Source organism: Silurus aristotelis (assembly GCF_946808225.1).
Source record: "Silurus aristotelis genome assembly, chromosome: 5".
NCBI classification, from domain to species: domain Eukaryota; kingdom Metazoa; phylum Chordata; class Actinopteri; order Siluriformes; family Siluridae; genus Silurus; species Silurus aristotelis.
Window position 1 is genome coordinate 2352320 of NC_139578.1, and position 12555 is coordinate 2364874.

The following is a 12555-nucleotide window of genomic DNA, read 5'->3' on the forward strand; positions in this document are numbered from 1 at the left end:
CTTGAAGTTGATGTGTTGGAAGCAGGAAAAATGGGCAACCACGCCACATCCCTTAATGTTGACGCTATTCCCTAATGGAAGCAGGATAATACACTGTGGACTCCCACTTCAAAAGATTGTTTGAAATTAGTGTTTACTTGATTTTCTAATTTTCTGGTTTAATGTGGTGTACAAACAAGCCTTATGCATGGAGGCACCACCTTTGCAACTTGGAGAGGTCTCGTCAAGAGGGTCTGAGCTGTTTTTGGCGCCACAAAGTGAACATTCCAAAATAATAGGCAGGCGGTTTTAACACAGGACGGCGGATAGTTTTTTGAAGATTAACAAGTCATTCGAGGGAATTTTCTTCAAGAGTTCTTCTTGGTAAAATGAGCAACGTGAAAATAACTGAAGAGATTTCGGTGTGATTGTCATGTTCACCCAACTCCACTAACTTAAAGAAGGTCTACAGGTTGCACTGATACTGTAATTCCAAGCAGTCAGAGAATGTACCACGGAGGCTGATGGAATCTAACAACCGTACCGTGAACCACCGCACCACATCCAGTGGCAAAAAAGGGGGTTTGATTAGGTTTGGTTTCTCATGGGGGAATCTTCTCAAACCGGTATTAGTATATCCGAACAAGCACCAACCTAACCTGAGCGATGCAGGTGCACTCGTGTCACTTGTTGTTTTGTTACACTTGATGGTTTATTTCATTTCAATTTGAGATCATAGCTTCCATTTGCATGCTCAGACTCTTCTTGTTAAGGCTTGCTTTGACATGAACAAATAGATATTAATATGCATGACACATTACCTAGGAAAACTTCAACCGCACCCAGTTTCAAACGCTTGACGCCCCTGGTGGGACAAGTCCAAAACGTCTGCTTGTTGCACTAGGTAGTGAACAGAAGCTCTTATTTTGGTCCACTTAGTGCACTCATCTAGGGATCCCGGAGTTATTCTGGATAGGTATTCTGCACGGGTATTCGGAATGATCTTAAAATAAAGTCCAGAATTAGGCTCGGATTGGCATTTGGATCCTAATTTGTTCCCAAAACTGAAACAAACATTTACTTTAGAGTTGTCAATGTTAAAGCTTTACTTCCGGGTTTTGTAAAGTGGTGGTGGTGGTGGTGGAGGAGGAGGCTGTGGAGATAGTGCTGGAGGAAGGAGGAACAGAGGAGCGCGCGCGCATGAGTGTGTGTGCGCGCGCTGACGCAGCTGAACACGGCCGAGTTGCACAGTCATGCTGATGTGGATCGGATCAATGGCACGCCACTAAACAGCTGGACGTGGAAAAAAAATAGAGCGCGCACTTTGTTTTGCTCGGCTATTTTGTTTCCTAGGTATGTCGCGGTGTTAAAAAAAAAAAAAAAAGGCTTCACTTCCGGAAGTTTTAACTTTGCCAGGACCGGATTAAAAGAGAACTTCTTCACGATGTTCTTCACACTTTAGTGCTTCTGGATCATAGGAACCCTCTGGACTCTGAATGGAAATAAATTTTTCTGGATCATGGTGAGTTTAAGAACTCTATATTGCATAGACAATAGTGTAGTCCTTCAAAAATGGGCATCCTGTACAGAAAGAAAGATTGCAAAAAAGAAAAAAACAGATCATATTCTAATGAAATATAGACGCCCAAATAGCACGTGGGGTGTTTGCACGAGCGCATAACGTTCATCGAGGTTTGTTTGCGTCTCGTGTTGAAAAGCATTACAAAACAAAAAGTGGGGGTTCTTTGCATGTTTGTTTGCTTTGGCATGCACTTGCTTGCACTGGCTTTCTCACTATGCCTTTTGCTGACTAAGGTCTGGTTTGCACTTTAGCTTGAACAACTAATCCTACCTGACATGTTTATATAAAACAGTAGGATTGTTTCTTTTCTTTTCTTTTTTTGTGTGTGTCTAATCCCAAAATAGTGATTTATTCCACTTACATTACATTTGGTATTTATATGGTGCATTTTTTGTATACATTTGGATAGAAAATACTTCCAAAATGGCCTTTTATTCATTTGTCATGATCTTGAAAAAACAAAAACAAACATAAGAAATGCTTAAAAAATGCTCCAGTTTGGGGAATACAACAGGAAGCATATGTAATAAATGAAAAACTACAATACAGCTACAAAAATCAGTTTTAAACCGAATTTAAGGATAGGTGTCTCTGTAAAACTCTGCACAGTTATTCCTTCCTTCTTACTAATGTACCTGGAACGATTCATTCGTTTAAAGTAGCTAATCACATTACATGACCAAGAGGGTGCTATTATTTTTGGATAACCTGATGTAGGTTAGGAAAGTATTGGTATCGATATTGTGTATGCATCGTACAAAGGATTTATATAAATTGTGATTTTGCTTTTATATTGCTTTAGTTTGTGATTTGCTTGAAAACTTATAATCACATGATGGACTTTTTCATATCATGACTAACTTCTTAAGAACTTTCTAGGCAGACATCATTTCCAGGAGGATGAGTGATTCATTCATGAGCATTACAAAGGCTTATAATGCTGAGTCGCAGATATCGGAATTATATTATTCTTTGCTGGTTTGTTATCAGGTCAACTTGTAAATAAATTAAACAACATGGTAAAGGAATATTTTAAAACGTTCTTGGTTTCAAACACAAGATGTTGAAGCAATGTTCCGAACCTTTCCTTAAATACTAAAGGAACTGTGCACACCTTAATCCATAATGACTGGTTCTTGCAGAGACTTCCGCAGGTCTTCTGAGTCATCGATGATACTCTTCAGCATAGTTACTTGATTAATCAGGTATTGCTGGCATTGGGGGTTAAAATATCTGGACAAAAGTATATATTGGGACATATGACTTTTCCACCATATGTGGTTCTTCACCAAAATAGGAGAGCTAGAAAGACCCAAACCTGTTCCATCATGACAATGCAGCTGTCCACAAAGTCAGCTCTATGAAGATATGCTTTTATTTGGAGTGAAAGATTTTGAGTGGCCTGCTATAGAGCTTTGACCTCAACCCTGTTAAACACCTGTGGGATGAATTGCAATGCTGACTGCACCCCAGGCCTTCTCACATCACCTACATCAGTACCTGACATTACTATAACCCTTGTGGCTAAATGAATCACAAATTTCCAAAAGCAAAATCTAGTGGAACATCTTCCCAGAAGAGTGAAGATGTGAATCTTATGGTCATGTATCTACAAACTATTGTTTATATTAGTATACTGTTTTTTTTTTTTTTTTGTCATGCTCAGTGAGGATGGATAATTCAAGTTCAGGCTTATTTTTCTCCTTTTAATTTGATATCTATGTGTCTCTGTTTTAAATATCACACTTTATGGCTAAAGGTTTGGGGAAACTGCCCCTTCTGCAAACTGTTGCAACAATGTTGAAGCACACAATTGTATAGTGTGTGCTGAAGTATTACAATTCCCTTTTGATCAAACTAAGAGGCCTGTTCTGGTGCTCTTGAGTGCAATTGTGTACCTTGAAGACGTGGTTTGCCTGACCTTCACCTGAATGAATGCTTTTGGGAACAATCAGAATACTGATTGCTCCCCTGGCCTTCTCACCAGACATCAGTGCCAAACCTGTTGTGGTTGAATGAACAGAATTCTCAACAGTATTACTTCAAGATCTAGAAAGCCTTCCCAGAAGAGTGGAGATAATTATTTGACAAAGGGTAGAGTAAATCTGGAATGGGATGCTTAAAATGTATGTATGGTACAGGGTTCACAAACATCTGGCCCTATAGTGTTTTTCCACTAATATATATACATTACATACATAAAGATCTGTTGTGGCTTGACTAGATTTCAATAATCAGTATATTGTGATAATTTTCTAGAACATTACCACAGTATTAAGGTGACCGGCAGGTAGTTAATAATAATCCAACTTTGTGCACGCCCTGCTATTCTTCACGTATCAATGTTGCTTTTTAACTTTATGCACATGTGACAGAGATTTTTTACATTAAGCCTACAGCAAGTTGCCTCGTCTCATGATAAGCCTGCTTCAAGGCAAATATTGCTCAATCAAACATTCCAAGTGCAATAACACGGGATGCAAAGTCTCTTCAGCCCTAATGTTCTGCAAATAAGTTCTGCAACCCAGTAGAACAAATCAAATTACTGCTAATTAAAAACGACACGCAGCCATGACAACTTTGGTATTCATTGCAAGGTTAATAGTGGTGTTTTTCTTTTTTTCTTTTTTTTGAGGGGGTGGGGTGGCTTTTTGGAAGGGTTTGATACTTAGAAAGGAAAAAGGAAGTGAAAGAGGATTCAGCAAAGTATATGTGGCTATTTGCATTCACAATTTGTAGGCCATTTGGGCTCTACTCAAGCATAAAAAAGATCTTTGTGCAGTTCTTTATAGATCATCTGTGAGGCAAGTCACCATGTCTAATTGAACTTGCCAACTTGGAGACATTGCAAACTGGTAAATTTCTTGCCTTTTTTTTTTCTTCTTTCTGTTTCAGCACACCTAATCAGAGGGCATAACATCACAGAACCACACTTAAAGAAATTTTTTTTGCGGATTTAGTATATGTGACATCTAGTTCTTTTGATGCCCTTTTGAGTTTCTTTTTCTTGGTATCTATGTGATATTCACACAGTATTTGGTCTGGATCATTAAACAATGCCTATTTGGTCTGAGAGAGACCCCAGTCATGATGGATTTCGAGTCAGACAAAAAAAGAATGGCTTCCTATCTCCCAATGACTACCAATTGTGTCTGTATTATTTCATGACACGTGGTTGGATCTAGACTATTTTGCCTCTTTAGACTCTAGACCCTATATCCTGTAAAACCGAATTACAACCCAGGCTTGGAGAATGATATGTCCAAGAAAGAAGAGGCCTACCAAAGATGAGGATTTCTCAGCCATCGTGGTGCCTTCAATGAAAGGCCATGGCTATCTGGACTACACCATTGAGAGTTACCCTTCCAGAGCTCTTCAATTCATCGATGAGTTGCGGCAACACGGACTGCTCTGTGACCTGGTACTTCGAGTGACGTACAAAGATACGATAGTGGATTTCAAGGTGAGAGTTGTGAGGGGTAAGTCCACAGGAAAGATGAGGGTCAGCATGATAAGAGATCAGCCTAAGTCAGCACAGTTTATCTTAGGGTAGCAGCTCTCCAAAAGGGCACAACTTGTTCTGTAAAGTTTGATGTGTAGGGTTCTTAGTATTACTAAATGAAAAAATATTTTGCCCAAATTATCTAATTTACTAAGGGTAGTTGCTCCTAGTCATCATTCATTTGTAAGGTATAATATATGTAAACTTCAAAACTTTAATACTTGATGGGAAGTATATATATCATTAGCTGGTTTCTTTCTAAGCTATTGCTTCTTGCGTTTATATATTATACATTAGTAGGACTAGCATGGCACACATTAATTAGCAGATTTACCACCAGCCAAGTTTGCTAAGCATTTAGGCAGAACATGCATGAGTCTTGAAACTGGGAGGGTCATGTTTGGGTCATCTTTTATTTGTCCACTTTGATCTTGTTATGCCTGTCACAGACGTGGGTCTATATTTTCCAGGTCCACAAACTGGTTCTGGCAGCCTGCAGCCCATACTTTAAAGCCATGTTTACCAGCAACTTCAAGGAGTGCCAGGCCTCAGAGGTGACTCTCAAGGATGTTTGCCCTCAGGTGATCAGCAGGCTAGTGGACTATGCATATACCTCTCGCATCACAGTAGGGGAAAAGTGTGTGCTGCATGTCCTGTTGGCTGCCATGCGCTTCCAAATGGAGGACGTGGCAAAAGCATGCTGTGACTTTCTGATCAAGAACCTAGAGCCCTCAAACGTTATTGGAATTGCCCGATTTGCAGAGGAGATTGGCTGTGTTGAGCTGCATCAACGTTGTCGAGAGTATATCAACAGTCACTTCAGTGAGGTATATGCTTCTATACATTGCAAGAATTTTCCTGATTTTCACAATTGTTTGGTATCTGTGGTAAACCGAGACACATCTAAGCTCTTTCTCCCAGGTGACCAAAGAAGAAGAGTTCTTCAGCCTGACACACTGCCAGCTGTCGGAGCTGATCAGTCAAGACAGTCTGAAGGTTCTGTGTGAGACTGAAGTCTACAAAGCCTGCATTGACTGGGTGCGTTGGGATGCAGAGGCTCGCTCCCAATACTTTCATGCTCTGCTTAATGCTGTTCATATCTATGCCTTGCCTGCCAAGTTCCTTAAGAGGCAACTGCAGTCATGCCCCATCTTGAGCAAGGCCAACTCCTGCAAAGACTTCCTCTCCAAAATCTTCCACGATATGACCCTCCGCAAGTACCTGCCCCCTACTCCATACCGAGGCACTAAGTTAATCTACGTGTCTGGAGGTTACAAGCAGCACTCGTTAGACTCCATGGAGGCCTTTGACCCACGAAACAACACCTGGCTTAAACTGGCACCGATGGAGCAACCCTGCAGTGGCTTGGGGGCATCTGTACTATTTGGACTCTTTTACACTGTGGGGGGTCGAAACCTCTCACTGCAGAGCAATACAGACTCTGCAACGCTGTCCTGCTACAACCCCATGACCAATCAGTGGACCCGGCTGGCTTCACTTAACACAGCTAGAAATAGAGTGGGGACTGGGGAGCTCGATGGAAGCATTTATGCTTTTGGAGGATCCTATGGCTCCACACATCACAACACAGTGGAGAGGTGAGTGTACAGAATCCTTGTAGTGTCATAATCATCATTGATAATTTATAAAGCACTTGGTTCATTTAGGGGCTTGGCAGTAAAAGGTTAAAAGGGAACACTACTTCTGTTTCACCAATTATTCTGTTAATTTTGGTTTATTCTTTCATTCTATTTTATTCTCTTTCTTTTGGAGAACTAATTATTTTTGCTTGTGTTACTAAAATGTAATTGAACATTTTTCAATTGTGAAATCAAATGTTTGGCCAGTAGCACCATGACTAGTTGCTAAAGATGAATTAAAGAACTAAAGCATATCATATGCTTGAATGAAAGTTCTAACATGACAGTTCTAACATATAGCTCTAGTTCCAATGAGGAAACACATGCCATCCCCCACCCCCAGAATTTCTTATGTCTGTCATGTACACATGATCTGTTCTTTCTAAACAATGTATTTGTATTCACTATCATCCCTGCCATGTACATTACAGGATTAATAAGAAGCAAATTTGCAATGGGGGAACGTGTTTTCACAAACGCCTTGGCATTTGGCCTTGTGGTGTTGCATGTGAACGACGGACGGTGGTTAAGTGGTGTACAATGTTTTGACTTGGCATGTGCATCTCTCTAACAACAGGCAAAATCTGTTCTGATTCAGTGAAGTCACTTAGGATGAACAAACTCCATGCCATAGCTAATAGCAAGCTTTCGAAGAGCACTGCCAGTTCTAATACCATTCCTAATAGGTGCAATAACAGGAATCATATTAGTCACTCTTACCAGCCTTCTCGCTTGCCTCTAGTCTTTTGTTCTTTTTTTTTTGAGTGTCACAGGAAGGAAAAAACAGCATTGGTTTGTGTTTGCTTGGGCTTAAAAAATACATATTATATATATATATATATATATATATATATATATATATATGTATATGTATATGTATATGTATATATGATTATTTTATTATTTTATTTTTTTTAACTTTTACCAAGGATGACAAGCAACGTCTTTATCCCCAGCGTTCCATGCCGTTTGACCCAATATTGATGCAACATTGCTCTAATGTGGGTATTAGCGTGTGCAGGTATTAGCAGGTTTTTCCATAGTAAAAAAAAAAAGATCAGAATGCCCAAGTAACCGCCATTCACAAATAAAAAATGTGCATCTTACTGCCAGAACAGTATGTATTTCGAGCTAAAATAACAACAATGAAAATATATTTTGCGTCTAGTCGTCTGAGAGAGTCAAAGTCAGAGATGCACTTGGCTTGTTTGGCAAGTCTAAATCAAAATTATTTTTGTTTGTTTGCTATTTGCCTTTTAGGGGACATTTTAGGCTCAGAACTCTTTCATTCATAGGTCAGAAATGTGGCAATGGAAGACCTTCAACAAGGGTGCACAGAACAAAAATCACAGAAGCTCTGACAATATGGATCTAGTATCTACACTCAAATAATACATGGCAAGTTTGGTCCACTTCCTGCAGCTGAGTCAGTGCAGGATCAAGTCCCTTTCTCACAGCAATTGAATCTCTCTAGAATTTACTTGGACCAGAACCATGACCTTGTAAATGAACCGAAAAAGCAGAAACCATCTGCTTATGGGCGTGTATATAGGGGTTTTATAGGGGTGAGGCTGAAAACATTCTCGTAAGAAACGCTTTTTATTTTTAATACAGCAACTTTGGTCTTAATCTTCTCAGTGTTTGCACGTTTGGCTTGGTACATGCAGTTGTGTCGCAATTCGAAGCCGCCACACTTGGTTGCTCTGATCTGCCTAAATAAAACACATTGGGGGATGTCACTAGAACAAAAGTAAAACTTCAATGGACTAAACTGTCTATGTGAAAGCACTCTCACACTGAGGAACTTTTAATTATGTCCCTTGTTTGGCACCTGATCAATCCAAAGCCTCTGAAAACCTTTATATAAGGAAGTGGCGTGTACATCCATGTTGTTGAAAGACTTTGTTTGAGTTTGGACTGTTTTTCTGTGGATCACATAACATAGCTGCAAGCTATAGTAATCCCAGGGTTGGGTATCAAGTTCTGTGAGAAAGTATTTCAGGTCAGGACACAGTTTTACGACACCAGGATATTGGTTGTATGGATCCTATTATGTAGTAGACGTTTTCTTTCATACATAAATATATAGTGTACAATACACAGTCTGTATAGTTTGCATTACAACTATAGGTACGAGACTATGAGAGGATAATTAGTCCTGCCTGTGGGTGGAAGTTAGCCCTCTCAATGGTTTTTAAATACAGACTCATCTGTTCAAACAAGAACATGAAAATGAAAGAGAAAGAAGGTAGTAATGATGACCTGTACACTAGCACTGTGGCCACACAGTTCCAGGATCCTTGGTTTGATCCTAAGCTCAGGTTACTGTCTGTGTGGATTCTCCGGTTTCCACCTATCTCTCGAAAATGTTCCATTGGATATGCAACATTGGCCATAAACTCAAATGTGCTTGTATTTGAATGTCTAGCAAAGTAGATTTCTGCTTTGGTGTTTCTGAAGTTGAATAAATGAGTTCTGAATCTTCTTTTATACAGGTACGATCCGGAGACAAACAGGTGGACGTATGTGGCACCAATGTCAGTAGCACGCCTGGGAGCTGGTGTAGCAGCGTGTGGGGGAGCTCTGTATGTGGTGGGTGGCTTTGATGGCCAAAACCGTTGGAGAACAGTGGAACGTTACCAACCAGACACCAACACTTGGCACCATGTAGCACCTATGCACACTGCACGAAGTGGTTTAGGTAAATATTAACTAGCTGGCAGCTTATGTATTATTTTTGCAAACCCATTGATGTTTTTCACCAACACTGGAGCAGAGACAATTTTGGGAAAGGTTGCCATCCCATCCCATTGCCAGCAGCACCATATTTAAACTAACACACAGTGTTATTAACACTAAGGGATAGTTAATTGTTGGAAAAAGGCCAGTAGCCTCTAATTCCTAATATTCCTGATCTTGGCAACGGGATGTGGCCTTCTGCGTTTGTATCCCATCCAACGCATGGTTCACATTGCTGCGCATTCTGTGGTGCTTTTTTGCTCATCAGGGTGGTTAAGAGTGATTATTTCAGTTGCTGCTGTGACCTTTTTCTCTGAAAATGTATGGCTATAATATTTAAATCTTTCATCAAGAAGGTATTTGCTCTTGCAGAAATTAATGCTGAAAGGATGCTTTTTTTAGTTTGATGTGAACTCATTGTCTGAAGCTCTTTATTTCTTTTAACATGACTATGCATTTGACTGCTGCCACATGATTGGTTAATTGAATCATTAAATAATTGGAACTGAATATTTTACCAGTACTTGGATAATGCCACTGATTAAACAGGGCTGGTATTATGATTACACTTTATGTAATGCACATACTGGAAAAACAAAAATTCTGGTGGAAAGCGGTTAATGGAAATTTACTGACCTGCGATTTTTTTTTTATTCCTAAACCATGCAGGTGTGGCGTCTATAGATTCTTACCTCTACGCAGTGGGTGGTTATGATGGCCAAAGGCAACTCAACACTATGGAGAGATACAACGTAGCTAGAGATGTTTGGGAGCCCGTGGCATCCATGGTCCACAGTCGAAGTGCCCACGGAATCACGGTCTACCATGACAAAATCTTCGTGTTCGGTAAGCAGCAACACTTCTCCTGATAGTTCCTTCTCTAGCCACCTATGTGTGGAACAGCGAGAGACAGAAGTACAATGTGTTTCATCGTCGTTTATTTACTAGAAAAATGGAGGTTTTGTGTCTTCATTGTATTTGCCTGTCGAAGAGGCAGGGCTCTCATTACAGGGCCATTTCCGTATTAGTGGGAACACAATGAGGAGTCATTCACAAGTTAATCTGCAATAAACCAGCACTTTGCTTCTGTTTTGTACGTGGCATCTCGACACGACACAAAATCAGTTTTCTGACTGGGACTTGATCGCAGTAAACGTCTTTTCAACATTTAGTAGCATCAACAATCCTAGTCTTCTACCAAGAGCTATTTATATATCCTCCTCCATGACACCAGCGAATTCAGTGATCTGCTCACACAAGTATTCTCTTTATACATTCCTTTTATAATTGATGGCACCTTTTAACCTGATAATTACTTAATTACTATAGTACATCTTTGCTCGGTAAATCTGCTAGTAAGGACCAAATCACTTCAGGTTGGTTTGTTACAATAGAAGAAGGAACTGTGGCGTCATATGATATGGCCCAAAGCAAAGTCGTTTTTTAACCATATATAGAACGTCCAAGGAAACCGGTTTTTGCAGGCACTTATGATATAGCAGCTATAAACACTAGTTCATTTACAAGCCTGTTTTTTTTTTTTTTTTTTTTTTCAACTAGACAGTCCAAAGTCTTTCATGACATTCTAAACAAATGTAAAGCAAGTTTTCCATGTGTTGAAGATTAAACGCTGGAGAATCTTTTCAAAAAATGCAAGAAAAACAAACAACATCTCACTGAAAAGTCAACATAGCAATATATTTTTATATGGACGGTCCAAAATACATGCATTACATCATACCTATAGAAATGAGCTTCTGAGCAAATCAACATGTAACATGGTTACTTTTGAGAATTAAAATGTGAATTAATGTTTTCTTTTGCTGCCTTTAAGGTGGTTTCAACCAGAGCGGCTTCCTTTCCAGTGTGGAGAGTTACTGCCCAGGAAGTAACCAGTGGACATACGTGACTGACATGCCAGTGGGACGGAGTGGGATGGGAGTGGGTGTAACCATGGAGCCGTGCCCGGGCTGTCTTCCTGAGGAGGAAGACGATGAATGAAGTGGACTTTGAACCTTGCAACCTCATCAGAGATTAGTGCCCGGCCCCTTGAAGTCAGGCATATTCGAGACTCCCAGCTTTTGTTTAGTGGCAGTATTTGAAAACGTAGACCGTGTTGGTTTGTGTGTTATGGAGATCACTGGACTGCAAACTTGTTCTAATGAGCTGGGATTCCTGTGTGATTAAAATAAGAATTAAAATTGTGGTCTGTATATTTGCAGATTTTTTTAAAAGAAAAATGTGTAATCTATTAGATAAATATTTTGACTGCTACAGAACGTGTCATTTATTTTACATTTCTATTTAAACTGTACGTCTGATTTCGGTTGTAACCTTAAGCATGGCCACTAGGTGGAGGAATTTATCTTCCGCAGAAAGGGGGAATGCATTCCACTGTGGGATATGTCCAGTTCTTCAGTGTGGGTTTTTCTTTAACTGATAATACTAATAATTGTATTTATTTCGGCATTTTGACACCTAACGGGGCAGTACAAACAAATATATAATAAAAAACAAAAAAAAGAGTAAACATTGAGACGCACTGGAAATCAAGTAAACATTAGCGGTCATGAATTATCGAAAGCGACGAACGAACGAGCAGGCCTGCTGAGTAACGTGATTAAGTGGTGGAAAATGGAGGAGGATGTTTGCGTGACATAATGAGATATAAAATGTAATTTAAATATGTTGAAGTGAACAGATGCATTCTGACTACTGCCTGAATGCGAAAAAGGATCAAAGTAAATTGATCATTTATTTAATAAAAGATATTTACCCACTTAATATTTTCCAAGATAATGACGTGTAGCATTATGAGTCACGTCTATTTAAAATATATATATTATGTGTACAGATTTAATTGAGTTCAAATCTGATGATTGTCAGCCTGCCACAGCTGCTTGGATAGCATTTATTATTTTAAAGCCTTTTAAATAAGGCTAATCAAAATATTAGCAAAAAGGTAACAAGTGAACACAAAATGCAGTTTTTAAATGAAGGTTTTTATTATTGGGGGGGGGGGTGTCCCAAAATACACCCCCCCCCCCCTGTCAAAACTATGGTTTATCACACCTGAGTTCAATTTATCTAGCCACACCTGTTCACAATCAAGA

At 39.5% G+C, this 12555-nt stretch overlaps 1 protein-coding gene across 2 annotated transcripts; it reads left to right on the forward strand.

The window, feature by feature from the left end:
• The first annotated feature begins 400 nt into the window (after positions 1-400).
• On the forward strand, positions 401-11716 carry keap1a (kelch-like ECH-associated protein 1a). 2 transcript variants are annotated; one of them, XM_083541166.1, is made up of 7 exons: positions 401-1501; positions 4457-5024; positions 5534-5890; positions 5985-6661; positions 9199-9404; positions 10112-10288; positions 11277-11716. In XM_083541166.1, exons 2-7 carry the CDS (start codon positions 4815-4817, stop codon positions 11441-11443), a joined length of 1794 nt encoding a protein of 597 aa, XP_083397292.1. In that variant the 5' UTR covers positions 401-1501; positions 4457-4814; the 3' UTR covers positions 11444-11716. The 2 variants fall into 2 exon arrangements, with proteins under 2 accessions (XP_083397292.1, XP_083397293.1); XM_083541167.1 differs by having other exon boundaries at positions 887-1501; positions 4457-5040.
• Positions 11717-12555: the final 839 nt, after the last annotated feature.